Consider the following 26,569-nt stretch of genomic DNA (forward strand, 5'->3'; position numbering starts at 1 on the left):
CGTTTGGTGGATCATCTATACATTTCTACTGAGATTGGATGCTGGTGAGGAGGTATCAATTGAGTACAGTAAACATTATGAAGTTATTTCAGTTTCTTGTCTCTTAGAATTGTCTTTTATTTGAGCATCTACTGAATTTTGAAGTAAATAGTTTGCATTCTCTTAGTATCCAAATCTCCAATAAGCTTTCTATCATGAACACACAACAAATCTAAAGGAAGCAAAGCAAGTTCCAGTTTTGTTAATCCCTATACATAATCAGTGATCCTATTTACTTTTTTAACTCTAGCATGCAAAATTGTTAAGACACTATTCTCGGTTTAAGAGTCAATTCGTTGCATCTGTCTTGAAGCTCGACCATCTCCTACTGCAGTGTTGTAACTCAGCCTAGTTAGCAAAATATGTGCTACCTACAGCATACATAGTTGACTACTCATAGGCATCCACAAAGATAGATACATACATTTGTACAAGTAATAATGTAATGCACTTCATGCATATACAGCTTACGTACGCTGTTTGACACAACTATTGCCCAAGGTTTTGAACTTCAACCATCAGACGGAAAGAGTTTACTTATGACTTGTAATCCTTCAGGAAAATGAAATTGAACGGTTTAAATCACTAGAATACCACATCACAAAAGAGGCTCAACGTGAGCAAATTTGTTTATGACTACATCTTTACTAGAGAGCGATTGTCTATTTCATCCATATGCAAATTGTATGAATGTAGACGAGCGCATCAGTGTGAGGGATAGAGACCAAAACAAAGTTCGGTGTGCTGGAAGATGAGAAATCTAAATCTCTATAAAGGGCAAAGCCTTCTGGTGTTGCTTATTCCTGATTTGTTTTCATAACAAACAGTGTTGATTTGTTTTCATAATAAACACTGGGAACTCAAACTGTTTGTGCCGAAATCTGATCAGGGAACATGCCCCGGCAGAATCCTACTACGAGACTCGGTACTCCCTAGGCGAGTGGACGATCACGGTTTCCTGCAAGAACCGACAGGCGTCGGGTAGACCGGGTGGACCGGCGTATAACCCTTCGATGCCTAAGTCAGTATCTAGTAAGATGTTGACAATTAGGGGAGTGAGATAGTGGTAACTTACTTGATATGGTAGTGGGGGCGTCTTATGTAGCCTGTTTTGGAATTGGAGTCCTATTCTCTTTCGGTGTGGGAGAATGTGCGCGGGAAAGTGGTGAATGTGCGCTTTCGAAAGTGGCGAATGTGCTTTGCGCGTTTTGGGAAATAGGGACAGGAGTGCAAGAGTGGGCCTGTGCCCTGTGCGTTTGGCGACATGCCGAGGTGGCTTTGCATCCCATTTTGGGAGTTCGGATCCTCCCCTTTTGGGGGTTAGTGAGCCTTATCTCCCGGTATTTACAGTTGGGAGCAAGGTGGTATGAACAAGTCCCCCAAAGTCCCTAGTCAAGAGTTCTCTTGGATAGGGAGTTTGTTTCTCTGGAAATGCCGGAGTAAGGCGAGTTGTTTTCCCAAAACGGGGTGCCTATTCCCCCTAGTCTTGACTGGGGTGCCGAGGTGGCCTCGCTAGGGGCCCAACTTGGCGTCTCCAGACGTGTTGGTGTTTGTCGTTACCTTCGTTTTGGCACGTGTCACTGCGGTAGTGGTAGTTCGTGGCTACGGATTTAGTGTATCGTGAATAGTACTAGTTATAATGGTGCTCTGTGCGGGATCGAGGCGACGGCGTTTGGTCGTCCTTGTGTTAGTCGTGGGAGGACACATGGCAAGATCTTGTGCTGCGCCCCTCTGATCCAGCGGGTGAGAGCGAGGGATGCCTTGTTATATAAAGGCTGGAGAAAGAGAGTTTCGGCTACTTGGCTTCTTCTTTACGTTTTCGCTTTGGCCGAAGAGTTTGAGAGTAGGTGTTTTGTGTGCGTGAAGTTTGCCCGGAAGCGCCTGCCGTCGTCTGTGTCTGCTAGGGTTCCTGGTTCTCCGGCGTTTCGCGGTTGCTATTGCATCCCTCCCTTGCTCAAACAGGTATGAGTTTTCTACTTTCTTGTTTTTGTTTTCGTGGGTTTTATTTGGTCCATGTTGTCTTGGTTTATGAGCGGTGATGTTGGCGGCGTTATGTTTGGTGGTTGCTGTCGTCGGAGAATGTACTAGGTCTTGCACCTCCGCTGGGCGGGTTTTTTTTTCCTTTTTTTTTTGGTTTGGAAGTTGTCCTGGTTTTGGTGTACGGGGGTGGAGGAAAAGTGGTGTTGATGTCCTAACTAATGTTCATGGACTTTTGGCAGTGCTATGGCAGGCAAGTATGAAACGTGTGAGGCTAGAGGTTGAATCCGGTGTGGGGCCGTCCGAAACGGACCAAGGCAGGGGTGGCCCTCGGGGCCATAAAGCCGAGGAGGAAGTTGGTTAGGAAGCTTCCCTAAAGTCTTCGGGGGTCGAGGGGTCTACCTCGTCAGGCTACCTGAGTGAGGAGTTGGTACTAGCGACTAATCAGCGAGGTAGGATTAAGCTGGGTTCTAGGGACGATGGTGTTGGCATAGATCAACCAGGCACGAGTATGACCCTTGAGGAGATTAATGAGCTAAGGTGTAATTGGCATATTCCCGATACTGTTTATTTGCGACCCATTGAAGATACTGAGTGGGCCAGTCATCCTCCCCGCAGTTGGACCTTGTTTTACCCGTATCAACTTAGTTGCAGTTTGTGTTTTCCTCTCTCTCGGCGGCTGCAATATCTGTTGTACTCGCTGAACATAGCCATTGGGCAACTGACTCCTAACGCCCTCAGGATCTTGACCGGGGTAATCCTACTTTGGAAGATGTGTGGACTGAAATGTCTGACCTATAACGAGTTCAATGCCATGTATAAGCTTTCATACTCGGCCAAGTATGGAGGTTGTGTTACGCTGAGGCCTCGGAAGTATGGGTCTATTATCGAAGATCTCGTCACCAATATCAGCCCCTCGTGGGTGAAAAAGCCTTGCTTCGCCGGTGGTTTTTGGTAGCTTCCCAACCAGGGATTCGAGGTGCCCGCACACTTCCAACCTATTAGTGAGTTTTGCAATTGGAGTTCTTGCTTTGGAGATTTTTGTCGTGCCGAGTGTACTAATTCTTTCTTTGATATATAGGGGAGCAGCCTTATGCCCTTAGTGATCTTGAGAGGAAGCGCATTCTTAGGGTGAAGTGTAAATTCCCTGCCCGTACGAGAGGGGTCTATAAGTTGTGTCGATTACCGATGTACGCTAAATGGCGTTTGGTGAGGGTTCCTGGTGAGGATTGATAGTCTTTTCAAGTGTTTGTGTTGTTGTGATTGACTGACGTATTTCTTTGCTGTATATAACATGGCTGGCTAAGGTAGCAATACTAGCATGATGCCATATGCCAAGGTCTCCACCGAGGTTATATTGGCCGAGTTAGAGCATGAATCGAAAGCGGCTTGCCGAGCCGATGTTGATCTGGAGACTCAGCAGGCTGTTGATAAGGATTTCCTGGTGGATTTTTCCATGGAAATGCCGCTCTATGCTGGGGTTCCCGAGGGGGTTGCCGAGCTGCTTGGACTCGACAATGCTGAAGAAGAGGGTGCCCAAGTGGTCGTGGGTAGTGGGGAGGAAGAAGTCCCCCCAGTGTCAGTTCCTGAACACCAACCTTTCATTGAGGAGCAAGAGGTTGTTCCGGGAGCAGAAGTGCCAGTGGTAGACCTGGATGGGCTGAGTGTTAGGGATGTCGCGGAGGTCGTGGCTCCTGATTGTGTGTCAGAGGAAGGGCCTCACCAGAATGTACCGGTGTCTAATAGTTCAGGCGAGGCCGAGGTGACGAGTTGGCCGGCTTCCATTGTGGGCGTTGTTAGAGCTGCCGATTTGGGCCTTGTGGTGCCGCAGGATTGCCGAGTTGTCGCCTCTGAATGTGTTGGTCCCCAGGCTGGGTCCCTAGCTCCCCTGGTGTGTGCTACACATGCTCGGAGTGCCGTGCTTGTGCTAAGTAAGAGGAAAGGTGTTCGCTTTGGTCACCCTGCCGTCGGCTTGTCTCTAAATCCACGTCCCAAGAAGAAAACTCGGCGAAGTGGTGACGAGGGTAGGAAGTCTAAATCTCACTCTAGTGGGTCTCGACACTCCCAGGCTGAGGTGGCGAGTAATCTGACTCGTGCTCTCGGGGAGATTGGGGTCGGTGAAAGTTACATGCCCACCATGGTGGCCGACCTGCGCCTTATTCACCGTGATGGAGGTCGGATCCACCGAGGAGATCTTGTCGCCGACGTCGAGGGTGCTCGGGAGGGTATAATGAGGGTTGGTATTTTATTGCTCATTTTGTGTTATTGTTCCCGTTCTTACTATGACTCCCTTGCTTTGGTAGGCAGGCTGTGCATGGGGTTTATGCCTCCTTAGATGGTTTGGTTCGTCACCATGCCTCAGAGATTGCTCGCCTGGAGGTTACCTTGGAGGCTGAGAGAGTTCGGGCTGATGGGATGCAACAAACTTTAAATGTCGAGCCTGAGCGGTTAGGATAACTACAACGAGCCATTGATGAAGGTGTTGAGAGAAGGCTCCAACTCGAGCGAGATCTATTCGCAGCCCAGGAGTCCAGGCATGAACTATAGGGCAGCCTGGCTCGGGAGCAAGGTCTAAGAGTGGACGCCAAGGCCTCGCTGGGGTTGGCCCGCTCGGAGATTACTGAGCTTCGGCTGAGTAATGAGGAGCTGGAATGTGTCGTGCGGCAGGTGGACGAGCTGAGACTGGAATTGGACCGCCTTGCGACTCGAAATGCCGAGTATGAAGTTGTGGTCAAGTAGCGAGATGTAGATTTAGCTGCACTGAACCCTTTGGCAGATTAGTTGGAGGCCGAGGTGCTTCGGCTCCGGGTCTTTGAGCAGCAAGCATTTGAGAATGGTGCCGAGACTAATCGCCTCAGGGCTGAGTTGGAAGAAACGAAGTTGCAATTGGCTAACTCGGAAGGGAGGAGGGAGCACTTAGTGAATGAGTGTATTCAGTTGGACAAGGCGCGCACCTTGACTAGAGACGTGTTGCAGAAAGCTAGGAGGGAAGGTGCGGATTGGTGGGCAAGCACATTTGAACGAGGTCCCGCTTTTGCTGCGAAGATGAAACGAGCCTTCGATCAAGGTTGTACTCATTGGACCAAAATGACCATTGCTCGGGGCTGGGTTGACAAAGAAAGGATGACTCGGGATCTATAGCCGATCGCACTGCTGAGAACGAGGCGAAGGCTCATGAGGAGCCGTCCACGATGTGAATTGCCTTCCTCCTAGTGGGACTGCTCAGACTAGGATGGCTAAAGGTGATGGGAATGGGAGTGTCGAGACCGAGCCGAACGATCCTGAAGGTGGTGAACCTGGTACCGAGCCATAAAGGGTTTTTTTTTTAGAGCTGTTTTGATCCTTGTTTTGGATTCTTCTTATTTCTCTTGTAACATAGAGGGTTTTCTCTCTCTCTCTCTCTCTCTTTATTTTTATTTTTTTATTTTTTATGATTATCTTAAACGATGCCACTTGACTTTAACTGGGAGATTTTGAGGCAATTGTGTTTTTCTTGTAACTGCTGCTCCGTTTAAGTCACTTCTGGTGCGCTTTTATTGCTCTTTGAATGTATTCAACTTTTTTTGGAAAACACATGCAGTTTTATGGTAATAAATGTCGTTCTTTTTTAGCTACTAGGTGACGATCAGGTTGGTGAAATTTTCCCTTTAAATAGGGGGGCTTGGAGTTGGAGGAGGGGCATTCCAGAGAGATGCCTCTGAATGTGTTTTTCTTTCTTATATTCCTTTTGCTTCTGAAATTTGGGTTTTTGGTGATGGGCGGCTATGGCGACGTGTTGAGTCTGATGGCCAAATCTCAAGCCTGGATTGAGTTTGATGACGAAATCTCAGGCACGCTCATCTTCAGTATCCCACTGAAGTTGGGCTCATGCCGTTTTTGGGTTGAAGTTCTTGAGGCGCGCTGCAAAAGTTGGTGCCGAAGAGAGCCTAATTGCGAGCATAGTTCCCATGCACCACCACGATGACTTGTCGGTGCCTGGTGATTACAGCGGAGACGGCGGCGCACGTTATCGTCCTCGTAGGCGATGTGTGTGTCTTTGCCCTCCGCGGTGGTGTTAAGGCAAAGTGGTACCAACCTTCCTGCCCCTCGGTGCCTCGCCGGCGATAGTAGGGTCGAATCTTCTCCGGGTTGGTTTGGTGGCATACTGCTTATTACCTCGGGATAGGCCTGGTGTGGTGACTGTTCACGTCCTTTATTGTTCGTCCTTATGTAATAGGAGATTTATAAAATCGCTTGGTGGTTTAAACGTTGTATTCACAATTTTGTGATAGGAGATTTAGCTGGTGATATGGAATGATGTATTACAATTCGTTAAGATAATGAAATCAGAATTATGACTTTCATAAATTTTTGGCTGTTTGTACGTCTATGTTTAGCCTGTGAATTTTTAAGCTCTGTGTGGGCGATGGCTCATTGTTGAGCTTCGCTAAGACGCTGAGTTGGTATAGGGTAGCTATGTCAGCTGGGTAGCCTAGAGTCCACTTAAGTCCAATGATAGCTGTAGATAAACTACTTTTATTGCTAATCATAGTGTGGCTCGCTTGCTAGTTTGGCTTGATCAAGGCCGTTTTAGCATTGTTCGCATGTGTGTATATGCGTCGCGTTACTGGGGTAGTGTGTGCCATGTCAATTTTACCGAATTTTGATTATCATGAAGCCGAGGAAGGCCATTGGCCAAGTGGCTTTAATGGCAATTGGTGTCCGTTGTTGGGGTTGCAATGCTGATAACGACCAAAGCTGTGTGTTAGGAGTAATAAAAGTACTAAACGACAATTCATTAGTAGCTGCCGAGGGTAGGAAAATTACAAAAGAAAACATGTATGTGCTTGTGCCTCGGTGGGCGGAATGTGGGGAGCGGCGAGGCCGAGGCCGGTAGTCCTGGGTGTTTACTTGGGGAAATATCGGAGGTGCTGCGCATTCCATGAGTGACCGAGCCTAGCGGTGTCAGCCCCGCGGAGATAGAATGTGGCTGGGCCAGTGGCTTCAACTATCTCATACGGTCTTTCCCATGTGGGCTTCAATCCTGTTGGTGGTGGCATGACCTCTTTGGTGACCCAGTCGCCGACTTTCAGGGGTCGTGGGATAACCCGTGCGTTATAGTGTTGAGCGATACACATTTTGTTGTTGATGTTGCGGAGGTGGGCACGCTCTCGGCATTCTTCCAGGAGGTCACTATTCAGTTTTAAGCCTTCAGCATTTGTGCTCGGGTCGAAACACGTAACTCAGCCACTGGGTACCTCCCTTTCCACTGGGATCACCGCTTTGGTGCCGAAGGCCATGTAGTATGGGGATTCGCCGTTGGCATCCGTGGGCGTCGTCCTGATAGCCTAAAGCACTTCGGGCAACTTGGAGGCCCACAAACCCTTAGCGTCATCAAGCCTCTTCTTCAGAATCTGTTTTATGATCTTGTTAACTGCCTCAACCTGACTGTTGGTTTGTGGGTAAGCCGGTGATGCATAGAGTATCTTGGTGCCGTATTGGCCAACAAATGCCCTGAGCTGGTCATTGTCAAATTGGGCTCCGTTATCGGTGATTATGGTTTCCGGGATGCCAAAGCGGGTGAAAATGTTTTTTCACAGGAAACTGATGACCTTGGCCACAGTTATTGTTGCTAGTGCCTTTGCCTCGACCCACTTGGAATTATAGTCCACTGCCACAATGGGGAATTTCAGTTGTCCTAGCGCCGTGGGGAATTTATCGATGAAGTCCAGACCCAATTGGCAATAGACCCATAGAGCTATGATTATGGACATTGGTACCGAGGGTGCTAGAGGGGAATTGGCGAACTAGTGGCACTTTAGGCAGGATTGTACTATTCTCTTGGCGTCCTTACCGAGTGTAGGCCAGTAGTATCCTGTGCGCAAAGCCTTGTATGCCAAGTTCCTGGCGCCCGCATAGTTTCCGCAAACGCTCCCGTGGAGGGATTGCAATACCCTAGCGCCCTCCTCTTCAGTGATACATTTCAAGTTAGGAAAGGACTGCCCCCTCCTGTACAGTTTACCTTCTCAGAGTATGTAGAGTGTTGGTCGCCTCTTGAGCCTTGTGGTTGCTGTCTTGTCTGCAGGCAGTGTGCCGTTTGACAGGTACGCGATAAAGGGGTCCATCCATGATGGCGGCGGGAGCTCCTCTGTAACGAATATCACGGAGAAACTCTTGTCGATGCTTGGCCTTTCGAGTATTTCGATATGCAGGGATCCTGTACTTGTCCCCTCAGGGGATGTGGCGAGTCATGCAATGGCGTCTTCCTTGGCATTCTGTGCCCTTGGTATTTGACTGATTTTGTAGTGGGTGAAGCTGTGTTGGAGGAGTGCTGCGACGAGGTTTTGGTATTGAGTAAGGTGTGGGTCCTTAGCCTGAAAACCGCCTCCTGCCTGATTGACGACCAGCTGTGAATCGCTGAAAATGTTCAAGCTCTTGGCGCCCAGCTCCCGGGCGAGCTGAAGACAAACTACGAGTGCCTCGTACTCTGCCATGTTATTTGAGGCTTTGAATTTGAATCGCAGGGCGTACTCGTAGTCATGGCCCTCAGGATCTTTGAGCAGGATACCATCACCACTTGTCTTGTTGTTGGTTGAACCGTCAACGTATAGTTCCCATGCCCCTGTTGTGGCCATGGGTTGTACGATAGGTTTCGTTTCCTCGATGTCCTTTCTTGGAATGAACTCGGCAATGAAATCCTCCACTGCCTGGCCATTAATAGTCGTCCGAGGGATGAACTCGATGTCAAACTCCCCGAGCTCGATTGCCCACTTTGTCAACCTTCCAAAGGTTTCAGGCTTCTGTAAGACTTGCTTAAGCAGTTGATTCGTCAAGACATGTATGGTGTGTGTCTAAAAATATTGTCGTAGGCGTCTGGCGGAAGTTAGGAGGGCTAGGGCTAACTTTACTATCTCTGGATATCGAGTCTCGGCATCAGTGAAGCCTTTGCCCATGTAATACACCGGTAGCTCCTCACTGTTCTCGCATCGTAACAACGTTGAGCTCACCGCCGAGTTGGAGACGACCAGGTATATATATAGTATTTCCCCTGGGATGAGCTTGGAAAGGATACGGACCGAGGCACGGACCGAGGCAAGGTACTCGTGTATACTGTTGAAAGCTCTCTCTTGCTCTTCCCCCCAAGTTATGTTGTCAATGTGCTGGGATTTCGGGAGTTTGAAAAAAGGAGCGCACTTATCTGTCAAGCGGGAGACGAACCTGGCGAGTGCTACGATTTTTCCTGTCAGAGATTGCTCCTCGTTCCTCGTTTTAAGGGTGGTCATGTTGAGGATGGCCTGTACTTTTTCTGGGTTGGCCTCAATGCCCTTATCGCTCACTATGAATCCTAAGAATTTACCGCCCATTACAGGGAAAACACACTTGTCTGGGTGGAGTCTCATCTCGTGGTAGAGCATGACATCGAAAATGTTATCCAGGTAATCGATGTGCTCCTTGATGGTGCAGCTTTTGACCAACATGTCGTCTATATATACTTCCATCACCTTTCCAATGTGGGCGGTGAATATGGTGTTGACCATTCTCTGGTATGTGGCGCCAGCATTTTTCAAGCCGAGTGGCATGACCTTGTAGCAGTACAATCCTTTATCTGTAGTGAAAGATGTATGTTCCATGTCCTCGGGGTGCATTTGTATTTGGTTGAACCCGGAGAATACGTCCATGGAGCTTAGTAATTTGTGCCCAGCTGTGGAGTCTACCAGCTGGTCGATCCGGGGTAGGGGGAAGCTATCCTTTGGGCAGGCCTTGTTAAGGTTTGTATAGTCGATGCACATACGCCATTTTCCATTGGGTTTCTTCACCATCACCATGTTTGAAATCCATGTCGGGTAAGAGACCTCGCGTATGAATTGCATGTCTTGGATCTTCTGTACTTCGCCTGTATTGCTTTGTACTTTTCTTCCGTAAATGCCCTACGCTTTTGTCGTACTGGCTTTGCAGTACTGGAGATGTTGAGCTGGTGGGTGATTACTGAGGGTGATATGCCAGGCATGTCGGCGTAAGACCAAGCAAAGACGTGCTGTCTGGATTTCAGGAATTGAGTGAGCACCGCGCCTGGAACTCGGGGCTTATCGCCAATCCTACCTAGGGTTGGGATCTTCATCATCAATGTATGACCTTCTACAAAGCATTGGAGTCCCCATATGGCATCCCGGCCGAGTATGACATTGTACGAGAAAGGACAGTCCACGATGATAAAGTGGGTTATCATGTTGGACACTGTGATGCCTTCTCCCAGGGTTATTCTAAGGTCGTCGGAACCCAATGGTTGTGTAATGTCTCTCGAGAAGCTAATCAGTGGTTCGTGGTTGGGATAGAGCTTCTTCGAGTCTCGCCTCAGGCTATTGTAGCAATTGGCGAACATTATGCTGATGGCAGCCCCTGAATCCACAAGGATCCTGTGACATCTGTAGTGGTCAATGATCATGGTGATTAAGAAAGGGTCATTGTGGTGCTGGCGAATGGTGTCTTCCATCCTGTGAAAAGTTACCGAGTCCCAGGCGACTTAGGGACTGTTGCAATTCTGTTGGATGCCCATGACCTTGTGCGGGGTACATTGTTGTTTGGTCTGCTGAGGGCCCCCGAGCCGGCATGCCCCGCCGTGAATGGTCATGATTTGGCCGTAGAATTCAAGGGCGTTTACAACCGTGGCTGGGGTCCGATACTGTGTGAGTTTCCCTTTTTTGGATTAGGTGTTCTATGACTTTTTTTTAAGGCGTAACAGACGTCCACGGTATGCCCTGGTTCTTCGTGGTAGTCGTAATATCTTCCGTTATCCCGGGCCTAGGGCTTCGGCGATTTGTGCTTCAGGGGTGGTGGAATAATATCCTTATGTTGGCGCCAAATGTCCTCGTAGAGGCGGTCAGGGTGGTAAAAACTTCGTATCTGGGAAGCTGTTCCTTGTGGTATGGAGTGTCGCGGTGGCCCGAGCTTCCCGATGCGTGATGCCTCTGTTTATATGGGCTTTTGCCAAATTGCTTCTCTCTCGAATCATTGTAGGCCTTATCTTTAGGCCAGCTACTCTTTTGGCCCTGGGGTCTATATCGAGCCCAATCCTTACCCTGGCGTTGCCCCTCGGTTCCTCGCTATGTTGTTGAATGTCGAGGTGTCATGGATTAATCCAGTCTGGCGTCGAAGCTGTACTACCGAATGTTTCGTATTCTACCTTCGCGTATACTGTGGCGTAATCGATCAAGTCTTCATAGAATTTTGAGGGTTGCTGGGTGATTTGGAATAAGAAGTGTCCCGGCCTCAATGCTTCCCGAAATGCTACCTCTGCCATATTCCTGTCTAGGTCGTGGCAGAAGGAGGTGGCCTGCAGCCATCTCGTTACAAAATCCCTGAGACTCTCGTTTTCCCTCTGCTTTATTTTTAGCAGCTGACTAGTGGAGCGATATGCGCTAGATCGTACTATGAATCTTTTGACGAACTTGTCCTGTAATTCCTTGAAGCTGTCCACCGAGTTTGGTGGAAGGTTGAGGAACCAGTGGAGGGCCTCATCGGTTAATGTTTCCTCGAACGCGTGTCATGCCATGGCGTCCGTGTAATTTGTCTCGTGCAAGATTGATTGGAAAATCTCGAGGTGGTTGTAAGGATCCTTGGAGCCGTTGTATTTGTCTATTTTGAAGGGTTTGGATTCTGATAGCCTGTTCTCTGCTTGGATTCGTTGTTTGAATGGTCCAGGCTTCTGTTTGAATCCTGCCGTGATGGGCTGCCAATTTCGTCTACTCTCGACCAGCTCTACCCGGACTTGTAAGGCGGTGATTGTTTGGTTCATCTAAATGAGCAGGCGAGTGTTCAGGTCAGGAACTGAATTGGAGTTTGCCGAGGGTCCCACGGTGAATGAAACAGTGCTGACCGGTGTTAGCGTCGGTAGGGCGCCGCTCAGGGTGTTATTCTAGAGTGGTGTGTTCAAATAGATGATGTTCGGAGTGCCGCTCGCCGAGGCGAAGGTTTTCATGGCCCCGGCCACTGCAGCTGATATCGACCAGGAGTAGCCGCCTCCGGGTGCTGTGCACTTACAGAGATGGATTCGTGGGACCGGGGGGATGAATGTGTGAGGCGTGCGCACCCCAGCTATCATAGCTTGAGGTGTCTTCCCTGCTGCCCTCTCCATTGCCTCTCGTTGCTTGTGATCTGTCTTTCTAATGTGTCCCGTAACATACAATTATGGGTTTCCATTGCTTGTGTCTGAGCAGCCAGTGCTGCCGCATGCTCTCTTGCTAGTTGCGCTCGGGCCTCTAGGAGATCTTGTTTTGCCAATGCCAATACTGTCTCGACATCGGTGGTGACACTGGGTCTTCCCGCACTAGTAATCGCAGGGGTCTCAAATTCGAGCGCCTAGGCTATCTCTCTGCTTTGGTCCTCGGGATCCGGGGTGTTGGTGGTAGCCATGCTGGAGACTTGTGTTGTTTCCCGAGCAAGGGTTCGGGGCCTCTCCTTCTAGCGTCAATGGTTTCTGCCGAAATCTGATCAGGGAACAGGCCCCGGCAGAATCCTACCACGAGACTCGGTACACCCTAGGCGAGTGGACGATCACGGTTTCCTGCAAGAACCAACGGGCATCAGTGGGTAGACCGGGTGAACCGGCCTATAACCCTCCGATGCCTAAGTCAGTATCTAGTAAGATGTTGACAATTAGGGGAGTGAGATAGTGGTGACTTACTTGATAGGGTAGTGGGGGCGTCTTATGTAGCCTGTTTTGGGATTGGAGTACTGTTCTTTTTCAGTGTGGGAGAATGTGCGCCTTCGAAAGTGGCAAATGTACTTTGCGCGTTTTGGGAAATGGGGATAGGAGTGCAGGAGTGGGCCTATGCCTTGTGCGTTTGGCTTTTGGCGACATGCCAAGGTGGCTCGACATCCCATTTTGGGTGTTCAGATCCTCCCCTTTTGGGGGTTAGTGAGCCTTATCTCCCGGTATTTACAGTTGGGAGCAAGGTGGTATGAACACAAACAATTTTCAACTCAAGGATAGAACCCGAGAAAATCCAAGCTTGGCAAAACGCAGGCACCCAAACACAAAATGAATCCCAGACAATACAAGGTGAAAATTTTAGCAGAGCCCTTCCAAGTGGTTTAGTGACTTAAAACACAATAAATATATAAGTTTGTATGTTTATTACAAGATAATGATATTGGAATGGCAAACTGCGATCTTATTTAGCCATGTCAAATGTGGAAAGATATGATGGAAACAAGAAAAATGATGCATATCACCATCATGGTTCCTATTGAAATAGGGTTCTGAGCCTACGCGAGGCCTCACGGATACACTCTCTGTGGCCAAAAGAACTAATTCTGAGGCACCCTTCACCAGCTGCACCAAATCCAGAACCTGGAACTGTAAGGATGTGTGTTTTTTCAAGAATCTCAGTGAATACATCCCAAGAACTTGAGCCAGGAAAATGCACCCAAATGTAGGGAGCATTTGCACCACCATATACTTGGTAACCAAGAGAAGCAAATGTCTCGACCAATATCTTTGCATTCTCCATGTAGTAGTCAACCATAGAATGCACAGCCTGAAGCAGAATTTTTCAATTTCGTTAGAAAGCAGTTAAAAGTTGTAAGGCCATGACTTTCTCAAAGTAAAAATTTATTTTTCCAGTGAAAATAGACCTTTACCTGGAAACCTACTGGAGAAAGACATGCCAATCCACCAGCTTGAGCAATATTAGATGCTCCATTAAAGCAAGTGCACACAATACGATTGAAGTCATATATAACAGGAAAACCATTGGAGTATAAGAGCTCCTCAGGGACAACCGTCCAACCTAGACGGATGCCGGTGAACCCAGCAAATTTGGAGAATGATGAAATTTCAATGGCAACCTGAAAAAAAAAAATATATATAATAATAATTATATAAAAGACTGAGCTGGGTCATTTCATCTGTGAAAATTAAAAAAAAAAAAAAGGAAATTGCAATTGTTTACCTCTCTGGCACCAGGAATTTCGTATATTGACCGAGGACTATCATCTCTGATATAAGATGAATAGGCAGAGTCATATATGATAATTGATCCATTCTGCCTTGCAAAATCTACAAGTTGCTCTAATTGCTTCCTTGTTGCTGCATAACCAGTTGGATTGTTTGGAGAGCAAAAGAATATAATATCTGCTCTTGAAGTAGTTGATAAGTTCGGAAAAAAATTATTGTGAGGGCTGCAGTTCATGTATTCAATGCTCCTATACCTCCCAGATTCATCTTTGATCTCACCTGCCTGACCTATTATGACACTTGAGTCTATGTAAGCCTGCAGAATTGGGAAAACAAGAATCTAGTGAGGAATTGGATATGAAGCTAAGAGAATCTCTAATGAATTGGACAAAACATAACAGCTATGGTAATTTCTTTAACATCACTTTACATACAATTCAGCAGTATTCTAATTTCTAAATAAGAAATGCACATGCTACCCTGCTTCATTGGATTTCAACAAATCTATGAACCCTTCAAAATTTCCCAGAGAGTTATTGGTTGAGTTTTTTTTTTTTTTTTTTTTTTTTTTTTCATTTTTTTTTTAAAAGGGGATCAAAGGATTTCACTCCTACTCCCATGGTGACTCGAACTCATGACTTCGTACATAGATTGTGGGTACATAGGTGGTTGAGTTTCTAATTGGGAAACGTCATTTATCATATTTTGGCTTTGAAAGTTACACATGAAAGTTAGTTCTTTCAAAAGATATAAGAAATACTCTATTTCAATTGTACTTATATGTCATGCGTAGTGATATATAACAGGGAAAGCCAAACCGAATATGAACCAGCAAAGTCCTATGTAGCATCCTACTCAGAATTGAAGAACGTTGGATAGCACTTCTATACAAAAGGTACTAGAAATAAACAGTAGAAACAAATAGAAAACATTGATAGTATCATAAGCATTAAAATTACTGGAAAGGATGGATCTTGCACAGCTATCGTCACATTTGAACCCAGAAGCAGCTGTAAAGATACAAAAGGAAATCATAAAGATGGATTACTGTTTTTAGCATTGTCATTTTCAGAAAAATAAAATCGAAAAAGATTTTAAAAGAATAAAAATAATAGAACTTTAAGTTGACAATATATAAGCATCCACCAAAACTTTAGCAGTAAACTACCTGAAGGCGAGTAATATCACACTGAGCGCCATCTGATACAAAAATTTCCATGTCTTTTACTGGTAGATCTTTATAGAATGCTTTTGCAATTGCCTTCCGCAATGCCTATGTTTTGACATAAAAATCATGTAATAAAGAATGCAAGTAATGGAGAAAATCACATAGTTCCTAGCTAGGTAAACCATCTCACTTACGATGACAATAGATGAATGGGCCAATAATTACTTAAGTAAGAGGTAGAGTATTTTGGACATGAAGAAACAAAAAGAAAAGTGAAGAACAAAGTTCACCATCGATATACAGGTGAAAATATTTATATTAAACACCAAATGATAAATACTAAAGGGTACCTTGTTGCCTTGCTCAGGTCCATACCCTGAATAACCATCAGCAGTTGAAAGAGCATGTGCATACTGGAAATAATAAAAAATTAGACATTCAAGTCCTTTTATGGTTTACAGTAGATAGAGATTAGTAATAGGCAGGAGAAATAAATAGACATTAATCATAGAGTCAGATATACAACAGTAGCTTGCTCCCACTTTTCTCAAAAGTTTAAGATTCTCAATCTGAGCTAATGATATTTTCTTCTCTATCAGATAGATTAATGCAGATCGTAGTTGCAAGTGCAAAAGCCTTGGTTTTAGAAAGAGAAGTTTATCCGCTGTAAAATGGATCATGAACTAAGCCTCAGTGATCAGTTTCACATGGAACTAGTATTTCTTCTTAATTTTTGTAGCTAGGACTTGTTCGTAAACTTAAGACAACATCCAAACTAGATTACTAGAAATGTATGCTATATGCCTTAATAGTAAATTCAGGCAGAATTACTCACATTAGCCATGGTTGAGGTTATGATTTCTGGTAGCGGTTCTGTTGTATCACCAATTCCAAGGCTTATCAATTTGGCATCTGGGTACTTCTCAATATGTTGGAGCTCAAGCTTTGAAATCTGATAAATGCCACAAGAATGATGAGCCATGATGGTACTTAAATACCCAGATATTGCGGGTGATTAAGCGGGAATTCAAAATCATATATATGCCAAGTAAAGCAAATGTAGATGGCTTGAGGGTATAAACCAATACTAAAACTGAGCTGGAACTCTAGACAGTTTCATATTTCAAAGGTCTGATTTTCACACACCAAAAAAAAAAAAAAAAAAAAACATACATTTTAATGCTTTGATGAAGCACACATAATAAGATGAAATATAAAAGAAAGTTTAATATCAAACCGAGCTTAACAAAGTTAAAGATTTAGGGAATCTATCAGATAGTTATAGTCATGCAAAATAACAAAAACTGAAATTTAATACTAGCTAGCTGCACCCATAGAAAGATCAGAGCTAAAACAGGAATCAATGAATTAATGAACATAGAGTCACCTCAGGAAACAAATAACCATTCCGCAATTTCTCCATGTTTACACTGCGAGGTACCTTTGTACGGAAACCTGATTATAAAATTGAAGATACTTATGATAAAAGCAAATATTAAAAGAAATTATGTATGTGTGTGTATGGGGGATGGGTGTTTGTCTGTGTTTGTTGCTTATGTAGATGGTTACAGAAACATGAAAGGGCAGTACACAGCATACCAAGTCGCTCCTTTTTGGCCCTCACGCTGTGGAAAAATCAAAACAAATATAGATTATATGACAAATGCCATGAACATGATTATATGTTGTGAGATAATTGATAAAACTCAAAAGGCATGCATATAGAGTACTGATTTTAGTTGATAGTTTTGAAAGCCATTGTAGTACCTGGCATGAACTACAGGCTGCCATATGGTTTCATGGGACCGAAGAGTAGGAAGCTTAAACATTTTCGGTTTGGATTATTGAGATTCTTTCCCTAGAGATAAACTTGTCTAGATCTTCCTTTGATTTGAGATGATAGTAACAATACTGGTTCACAACCACACACACACACACACATATATATATATATATAGCATCCATAGTACAATGCGCATTTAGTTATAAAATAGTCTATCAACAACTCAACCTTGATCGAATAAAGTATACGTCAAGCTCAACCTTGATCCATATTAAATGTCAAGGACCAATGCAGATTCATGCAGTAGTCAGTCCTGCTAAGCAATAGTATGTGAGATCAATTAATTGGTTCATACTACGTACATGTCAATATCCAACATTTATTTTCTTAATAGTACTTATTAGACTAGTATATGCTTTTTTTTTTTTTTTCAATTATTAAGCATCTCCAACATGACATTTCTATTTTCCACACCACCTAATTTTCCTTTTTCAACATTTTCTTTAGTGACCATATTGACTTGTGCAACTGTCCAATGCATGGAAAGTACGTACATTGAAGTTATTTTCCTTGATGATTTTTTAGTCAGGGTGTCTTTCACCCTTTTACATAACAATATCATTGTGGAAATTCCGTTTTCCCTTCGATTAGTCTTCCCTTAGAGGAGAAAGAACTAGTAAAATCTTATGATTTACGATAACATGCAAGAGGGTAATAAAAAAATTCAGTCATAAATATTTTTATTGATATGAACATACATGTTTGTGTTGCTCGATAACAGCACTCCCAACTCCAGACTCCATGCTCTTATTTGAATCTTCTAAAATCTGTGTTCAATAATATAAATGTGCAGAACGTTGGATCAAATGCACTTAATGACATGGAAAAGGATATATTTGCAGTTAAGAGTTGAAAGGCTGTATATGTATACGGTAAGTCAAATACAGCTAAAGCCTGGCCTGCTGCCATCCACTCATATATCAAACTGTTACTAAGGAAAAACTCTCTCCGCTGTATATATTTTGCATTGGAATAACTAGACAGCTTGATAACTTGAGAATCATGATCATATGTTTATAACATTGCGGATACACTCAATATAAACTAGACAAGTAATCAATTTGGGGTACTCAAGGAAGACAAAGCATCTGTACGTTTTACTACCCCTAGCCTTTTGAATGAAGTCCCCCAATGAAAACTCAGTCATGACTTTCATCAAACATCTGGTCGATCAGTGGCCCAAAAGTATCACGCATGCCATAAATTAACAGTACGTAAACTTCTCATCAACTTCTTCAATCAGAGTCCAAAGAGGGATATATATAATAAATATATACATACCCAACACGTGTTTACTGATAATGCATGTTCATACTCAATGCCATGCATGAACCTGAAGCATTCCAGGAAATTGTAAACCAACAACTAACCTACATATGCCAGAAAATGTCCAATATTGACTAAAAGGAAAACGCTAAAGAATATTTGGTTGGTCTCTGCAGAAGCCCCCAACAATTTTTCTCTTTTCTATATTTAATACCTGGGAAGATGCAAGTGGAAACAGATTGAAAAAGACCTCGTATATATGAAAGGGTTGAACTGTTGAAGTCAACGGACATACGAATAAATATTGAGAGTAGACGCAACTGGTGTCAACGACTCAACAACAAAAACGTACATAAATTTGAGAAGATGGACTACTATTTCACTCGAGTGGTCTGAAGTATCGATACATTAATATACCGAAAGAATATCTTGAGTTTTTACAGAATCTCAAGTTCAATCAAAGAGTCAAAATTCCACGTACGTGTTTTGGACCATGATCTTCTAGTTCTAGGGACTTAAAAAATGCCGAGTGACACAGCATTTCAACAAGTCAAATGTTAACAAAGGTCGGTGCTGAAGACAAAAGCTAAACAGCAAACAAGGAAACTTTGGGTAAGTTAATCAATGAATCTGTTCAAATTCACATCATTCATTCATAGACAAGAATAGCGGTCAATATCACTATTGTAACAATTACAAATAGATCACACTACGTCTCTTAAGAAATCAACATACCTATATTCGAATTGGAGATACCTAAGGAAGGTATTTATCCCATAATAAATTACGGTTAGACATAAAGCATTCAACTTTATGAACAAGATCACCTACAAAGGTGTAAAGATGTCTATTATTAAATATCATCTATACAATTTCGTAGACATTTATATTTTATATTTTTTCCTCAGAGATACCGTCCTTTTTATAAATAGAAGTAATTGATTAATCATCTCCTCATGACTAATTGGACATATTATTAGGTATGAAAAGATACATCAAGTTGTTCGAATGAGATTTTCAATACAATGTCATTTTGCAAAGTGTTCGATGATATCACTTGCCAAAAAGAAATTATATAAGGCCCGTTTGGATTTGAGGATTCTGGAGTGTGGATTTGGATTTGGACTCCTCAAATCCAAATCTATCCGTTTGGCAATTCTTTTTCAGGTGTATTTGGATTTCGAATCATCTTGCTTAAATCCACACCCCAATTTTATTAAGAATTTGAAATTACTACTAAAGGGTAGTTATTTGAAATCACTTCTGTCTTTATCTAATCCTCTCTCTCTCTTCTCCATCTCTGTTCACCACGACGTTCTCTCTCTCCTCCGTTTCTGTTAACCACCGACTCTCTCTCTCTCTCCCCCCTCCGTCTCTGTTCACCACTCTCTTCTCCGTCTCTGTTTCACAACGACGCCGGTGCGGTGGTGCACTCATTGAAGGAGAAGGCAGGTTCATCCACGACGGCAAACCGGGAAGAGTCGTGGTGGTAGATCCGACCGACCCGAGCGCCGAACCGAGTGAGAGACCGAACCGAGTGAGAGAATCTGGTCGAAATCAACGGCACCGATTAGAATCTGGGTAACTTTCTTCCCATGAAATCCTTTCGGGGACAATTGCAATCCAAACATCAATATTTGAAATCAGTAAATTCTGAATCATTGAGATTTTAAATCTGAAATTTTAAATCTAAATCCAAATCCAAATTCAGTTTCCAAACGGGGTGAATTGACAATGTATTGAAAATTTGAATATTGCCATGTTATAAGAAACCGGCCTGCAAAGCTTGTGAAAAAGTTTTGCCATTCACATACTAAAAATCAAGTAACAACTTTTTACTTACCTTGATGAGATATTAGGCTTATGGGTACCCACAAAACATACCCGTGACAAGTAATCAAGATTTCAATTTAACTTCTTTTTAAGCTTCAAATAATATTATTAAACTTTGTTTAAAAAAAAATTTAAATTAAAAAAAAAAAAGAAAAAAAAAAGGAGGGAGTATGGAGTAGTGGAGGAGTTGGTACAACTACAAAGTTTCAAATAGGATGGGGGAGGGTTTTGGGAAGAAAGGAGGAAATGAAGTAGAAACATTCACCTAATCGTTAAATCTCTTTCATCTTCCTTTATTCAAGCCTTCACATCCACCATATCAACCATCAATTGATCATCTAGTACTTGTTGGGTGACATTTTCACTTTGTGCAATTTTTACTCAATCATATTTGTGCAATTTTTATTGAAAATTTGAATATTGCCATGTTATAAGAAACTGGCCTGCAAAGCTTGTGAAAAAGTTTTGCCATTCACGTACTAAAATCACGTGAACAACTTTTTACTTACCTTGATGAGATATTAGGCTTATGGGTATTGTGTTAGACTTGTGAGTATCTATAACATACCCGTTACAAGTAATCAAGATTTAAATTTAACTTCTTTTTAAGCTTCAAATAATATTAAACTTTGTTAAAAAATTATAAAAATAAATAAATAAAAAGGAAGAAGGAGGAGGGGTATGGAGTCTAGTGGAGGAGTTGGTACAGCTACAAAGTTTCAAATAGGATGGGGGAGGGTTTTGGGAAGAAAGGAGGAAATGAAGTAGAAACATTCACCTAATCGTTAAATCTCTTTCATCTTCCTTTATTCAAGCCTTCACATCCACCATATCAACCATCAATTGATCATCGAGTACTTGTTGGGTGACATTTTCACTTTGTGCAATTTTTACTCAATCATATTTGTGCAATTTTTATTGAAAATTTGAATATTGCCATGTTATAAGAAACTGGCCTGCAAAGCTTGTGAAAAAGTTTTGCCATTCACGTACTAAAATCACGTGAACAACTTTTTACTTACCTTGATGAGATATTAGGCTTATGGGTATTGTGTTAGACTTGTGAGTATCTATAACATACCCGTTACAAGTAATCAAGATTTAAATTTAACTTCTTTTTAAGCTTCAAATAATATTAAACTTTGTTAAAAAATTATAAAAATAAATAAATAAAAAGGAAGAAGGAGGAGGGGTATGGAGTCTAGTGGAGGAGTTGGTACAGCTACAAAGTTTCAAATAGGATGGGGGAGGGTTTTGGGAAGAAAGGAGGAAATGAAGTAGAAATATTCACCTAATTATTAAATCTCTTTCATCTTCCTTTATTCAAGCCTTCACATCCACCATATCAACCGTCAATTGATCATCTAATTGTTGGGCGAAATTTTCACTTTGTGCAATTTTTCAATTTTTACTCAATCATATTTGTACAATTTTTATTGAGTAAAAATTATACAAAGTGAAAATGTCGCCAATGCTACCTTAACATCATATCAATACTCACCAACCAAGAAGATTTAATCATCAATCCACCACTTAACCATCAAGGAGAAAATCAAGATAGCTGCCACCTTGTTGCCATCTTTGAGAGACCATCTCATAGCTGAGCAAGCCTTATCTTATTTTCTTCCTTTATACTTTGTTCATTTGATATATTACATAGAGATCATGCGTAGTTGTTTGATTATTTGATTACGAGTTAGTTTCACTGTCAAGGCTAATTCCTAGCCAAACTTGTTTGTAAAGATATAACTTGATGATTTTATGTTATGATCGATTTACTTTGCACGTATTTATGTAAGGGCCATTCTTAGTAATGGATCCTTTATTTATTTATTTTGCCATTTTAAGAGATCACTTATGGGACACACTTTTCTATCACATATTGACATCTCAATCGTTCAATTCTAGGTCTTCATGAGTAGATCACGTCGGTAAATTTTCATTCAAATTCATAATCTTTAATATACCGAACTAGTTGAAATCAATAGACGAACCAACTCTGTCCAACTATTACCGTTCTGTTCATAGTGGTAAATCACGATTATAAACGCCTTAATGATTTTCAATGTGGTTGTAAATTTGTAGAACTACTCATATAGACCTAAAAATCTAACGATTGATTTATCGATATGTGATAAAAAAAAAAGTAGGTTCCACAAGTAATCTCTTAAAATGATTAAAAAAGAATTTCTTAGAAACATATATTAATTTAATAGTTGAATATTCATGTTTTAAATTTAATTATCACTTTAAGTATGTTGGTGTTTTCCATAACATGGTGTTTTTTTTTTTTGAATCAATCCATCAATGATTGTCATTAAATCTCAAGCCAGAATGGCCATTACATATCCCTCCGCTGCCAATGGCAAAACAGGCACGACAGACAAGAGGTTGTGGGGGTACCACGGTGATACATAGGGATAGACCACTCATTATACAACCAGTGCTCATAGAAGGTAAAACTTATAGTAGCCCTAAAAACAAAGGAAATAGAGTTCCCTAAACAAAGGGAATTATTGAAAAAGACAAACTAAAAATAGCCAGCCCAAAATAGCAGCCCATCTCTAACTCAGGCCCAACAACTAAAGGCTTGACACAAGCCCAAAGGCAGCTTCAGCTACACTGGTCGTCGGCCACCGCAATCCATCGCCAGATTGTAACCGCCGCAACCCATCGCAGAATCACACCGCCTCAAACCAACGCCAGATCACACCGGCAAGCCAACGCCGACCTCGCCGCCACAAGCCCACGCCGAACCCGACCACCACAACCCACCATCGAAACTCGACTGAGCCACGCCGCATCGAATCCAGACTCCCAAGATGCAGCCGATCCAGCCCCTGCCAGCATGTCACTGATCTTGGAGGAGCCTCGACGAATCGCGACCTGCATTGCACCGCCGCCCACCGCTCTAAAGATGTCGTTCGGAGCTCGTCGCCAAAACCATTCAGAGCCAGATCCGAGCCAAGCCCCTCTCCAAGAAGCTTCCAGGCCTCTAGTATTCAAATTCCCATCCGGCAGCAGCCGCTAGCCGACGAGGCGAGCCAACGCCGCCCATGGCCGCCACCGGACAAGAAGAAGAGATTGCAAACTAGGCCTGGGCACGGTCCCAGCCCGGTACGTAATTTTCAAGGCCCGGGACCGAGCCCGAATTTTTCGGGTCTGGCTCAAATTTTGTTTTTAAGTTTTAGGGACCGAAAAGGCCAGGACCGGAAAAAAACCGGGCCGGTCCTCGGGTTTTTTCGGGCCCAAAAGGCAAAAAGAAAAAAAAAAAAAAAACAAAAGATCTGAGAACAGATCTTGGTCCAAACCATTCTTCCGCCCTCCAAAGCCACCTATCTACTACCATTGAAAGTCTGGGTTTATGGAATCAAGCTCAAACTTCGATCCTCTTGCTCAGGCTCGGACTTCGTTATCAAATCAAGCTCAGACTATGTTATCCAATCAAACTACCAGACCTTGCACAAATCAGATTCGTCCTCCGATCAACATAGCTACAGTTGATCTACAATTGATCTGATGGGGAAGGAGGACTAGGGAGAGAAGGGAAAAGAAAAGATAGTGGAGGCATTTGGGGAGAAGAAGAAGAAGAAGAAGATAAGAAGAAAGAAGGAAAAAGGGGAAAAAAAAAGGGGAGGGAAGAACAAGAAGAGACGGGAAAAGAAAGAGGAAAGAAGAAAGAAGAAAGAGAAAAGAGAGAAGAAGAGAGAGTCCAGAAAGAAGAAGAAGAAGAAGAGAGAAGAATGAAAGAAGAAAGAGAAAAGAGAGAAGAATAAAAAACTAAAAACGTATGAGTAATTATACATAAGTTCGGGCCTTTTTTCTTTTGACTTTTAAGGACCGGGCCCAGACCGTTTATATTGCTTTCGGGCCGGGCCTTGCAAAACTATAAAATTATTTTTAAAAGCCCAGACCGTTTGGGCCGGTCCCGGGCCGATTCCGGGCCTATTTTCGGGTTTTCGGGCTAAATGCACAGCCCTATTGCAAACCCTAGACAGAACAGTCCGAGACCATAACATGGTGTTTAGAGCTTGATAATCTTCTTTAATATCTAAATCATCTTTTTCTTTTTTTTTGAGAATTAATATCTAAAGCATGTTATATGAGTTTTGTGAAAAAGATCTGTCCTTTAACGTACTCTAGTTTTTTTTTTTTCATAAAAGATGATCAAAGGATTTCACTCCTATCCCCATGGTGACTCGAACCCATGACCTCGATCTTAAGTAGTGGGTGCTCCATGTTAGGGAATTTAATCCCTCCGCCACGCAAGTACTAGAAATAGAGATAGAAAGAAGAAATAACCAAGCCAAGAAGACAACAAGATTTAACGAGGTTCGGCCAATATCCTTGCCTACGTCCTCGGAGAGTTTCACCTTCACTAATGAGAGAATTACACAAGTACAAGATTACACCGCTCAAGTTTATGCCCAACCCAAGCCCTTGTATCCAATAGGATACCCCTTGTACACCCTCTCTCAACCTAGAAGATCACTCTATCCCAAGAGCTATTCACACTCTTGAACACAACTCACTTTGCTTCTATACACGAAGACCCTTAGAGTTGCTCTAGACCTCTCCATACTTGCCTTCACACAAGCTTCATCTATTTATACCATTGATGGAAGTCTCCAGACTTACTTCATCAATGCTCATACATGAATCAACCACCCATCTCCCACATTAACTCCCTAGGAAGACTAAAAAGGTCAAAACATGAATTTAACTATGCATTTCTTCCCAATGCATCAACTTGACCATGCATTTATACCCAATTCATGCACTTGACCATGCACCAATTTTCCATGCATAAGTTGTCACCTTGAATGCACAAACAATTAATACCATGCATTCATGCCATGCAAAATATCTCCACCAAGGAGGGATAGGCACCAAACCCAACAATCTCCCCCTCCCGACTTTGGTGGAGAGCTTTGCACCACCACTTCAATCCCTGAAGTCATCTCGATTCGAGACACAACTTGTTATACCCACAAGCATTTCATTGGCCTTCTAGTTGCGCAGTTACACATAATCAGAGTCAATTGTATTTGTCCTAACTCCCTGACAAGACCCGCCCCAGATTCCTCCCTGGAATCCGAAGTGGCCCTGCGGGACCCACTTTTAAAGAAGGTTTACCAAAAATTTCGGCATAACCTCCCTTAAAAATGGACAACCCAAAACCTGTGGAAAACAAATTTCACTTCTAATAATCCAACCACAAACTCCTGGAGCCACCCTGCTCCCATCATTCAACCAGCTCAAGCCCAAAAATAATAATAGTGTATCAAGTACTTCAAGTCTAAGAAGCTCCAAGATTTAAGATACTACAATTCACAAAGTTAGGTCGTAGACCTCAAATATAATTCCATACAAGTCTGGGTCACAAATCCCATAGTAATCAGAGCAATTCTAGGAACGTAAATTAACATAGAGTACAGTAGGCTAAATAGGTAACCTACAAAATATGATGACGGAAGCGGATGCGGTCACTATGGCTCACTCCTGAACGCCGAGCAGCAACACTGAAAACTGGGCATTTGAAACCGAAGGGCCCAGCGGCAAAGTATTGAAAAACACGTTAGCGTGAGTGGACAAAAATAAACAAATTTAAACCAAATGGATTTTATACTTTCCCACATTTATTTCTTTTTACAAACAAATCCCGATGCATGCAAGGATTAACGAAAATAAAACAAGAGGAGTTCCACTCATGAAAACCGACTAGCCCCGCTAGTCACATACGATTTAAAAGAAAAAGTTGGAACTCTGCTACTCAAGGAAAACAAGACCAGCCCCGCTGGTTAAACGAAAATCGAGCTAGCCCCGCTAGCTTAAGTAGTAAAGCGAGTACGGGAAGGCAATAGCCATACCAGTGAGCCTCCCAGGCTCGGGTGATAGCCTCCCAGGCTAAAATACTCCCATAACTCCCGTAATATACCCTTACGCCACTAAGTGTAGCGATAGGATACCGGGCTACAGAACTACTGTCACAGAGACAGTAACCTGCGCCACAAAGGCGGAAGGGCTACGGTGATCCCATCACCGCGCCACAAAGGCGGAAAATCAATGCTAGCAATGAAAATAGTCACCCAAAGTATGGCAACAGAAAATCCGAAAACCAAGTAAATCCATAAATACATAAGGCTTCCCCATCTCTCGTAAAAGAATTTCCAATGACGTGTCCCACACGCCAAGATAAACTCAAATTCAAAAGTAAATAAAAGAAAATAAGCATAGTCCAATGACGTGACCCCGCACGCCATAAAATCTTCAAATAATCAAAGTTCTCAAACCGACATTATTGCTAAGGCATTCCCAATGCCAAAACCAAGGATCAAATAAATAAAAAAGAAAATAATTTCATCGAAATCCCATTTCGAAACCTTTCCAAAAATCTCAAATCCATGAATAGGAATATAACTAAAAGGTAAAATTCCGGAAATCACCTCGGAAATAAATAATTCATCAAATAAAATTATAAATCATAAGCAACTTCGGAAACGAATCA

The 26,569-nt window shown here is 43.0% G+C and overlaps 2 protein-coding genes across 2 annotated transcripts; one reads left to right on the plus strand and one right to left on the minus strand.

Annotated features, from left to right (window-relative positions):
• The first annotated feature begins 2,274 nt into the window (after positions 1-2,274).
• On the plus strand, positions 2,275-5,229 carry LOC133746285 (uncharacterized). Its single transcript, XM_062174464.1, has 2 exons — positions 2,275-3,020; positions 3,098-5,229. Exon 2 carries the CDS (start codon positions 3,338-3,340, stop codon positions 4,349-4,351), a length of 1,014 nt encoding a protein of 337 aa, XP_062030448.1. The 5' UTR covers positions 2,275-3,020; positions 3,098-3,337; the 3' UTR covers positions 4,352-5,229.
• A 7,931-nt stretch (positions 5,230-13,160) lies between these two features.
• LOC133707430 (aminotransferase ALD1, chloroplastic-like) lies at positions 13,161-16,566 on the minus strand. Its single transcript, XM_062132996.1, has 8 exons — positions 16,507-16,566; positions 15,955-16,071; positions 15,470-15,532; positions 15,120-15,224; positions 14,911-14,961; positions 13,947-14,267; positions 13,636-13,842; positions 13,161-13,532 (listed from the first exon to the last, which is right to left on the minus strand). The coding sequence occupies exons 1-8, from the start codon at positions 16,540-16,542 to the stop codon at positions 13,239-13,241; spliced, it is 1,194 nt and encodes a 397-aa protein (XP_061988980.1). The 5' UTR covers positions 16,543-16,566; the 3' UTR covers positions 13,161-13,238.
• Between the last annotated feature and the right edge of the window lie 10,003 nt (positions 16,567-26,569).

The sequence above is a fragment of the Rosa rugosa genome, chromosome 4 (assembly GCF_958449725.1).
Source record: "Rosa rugosa chromosome 4, drRosRugo1.1, whole genome shotgun sequence".
NCBI lineage: Eukaryota > Viridiplantae > Streptophyta > Magnoliopsida > Rosales > Rosaceae > Rosa > Rosa rugosa.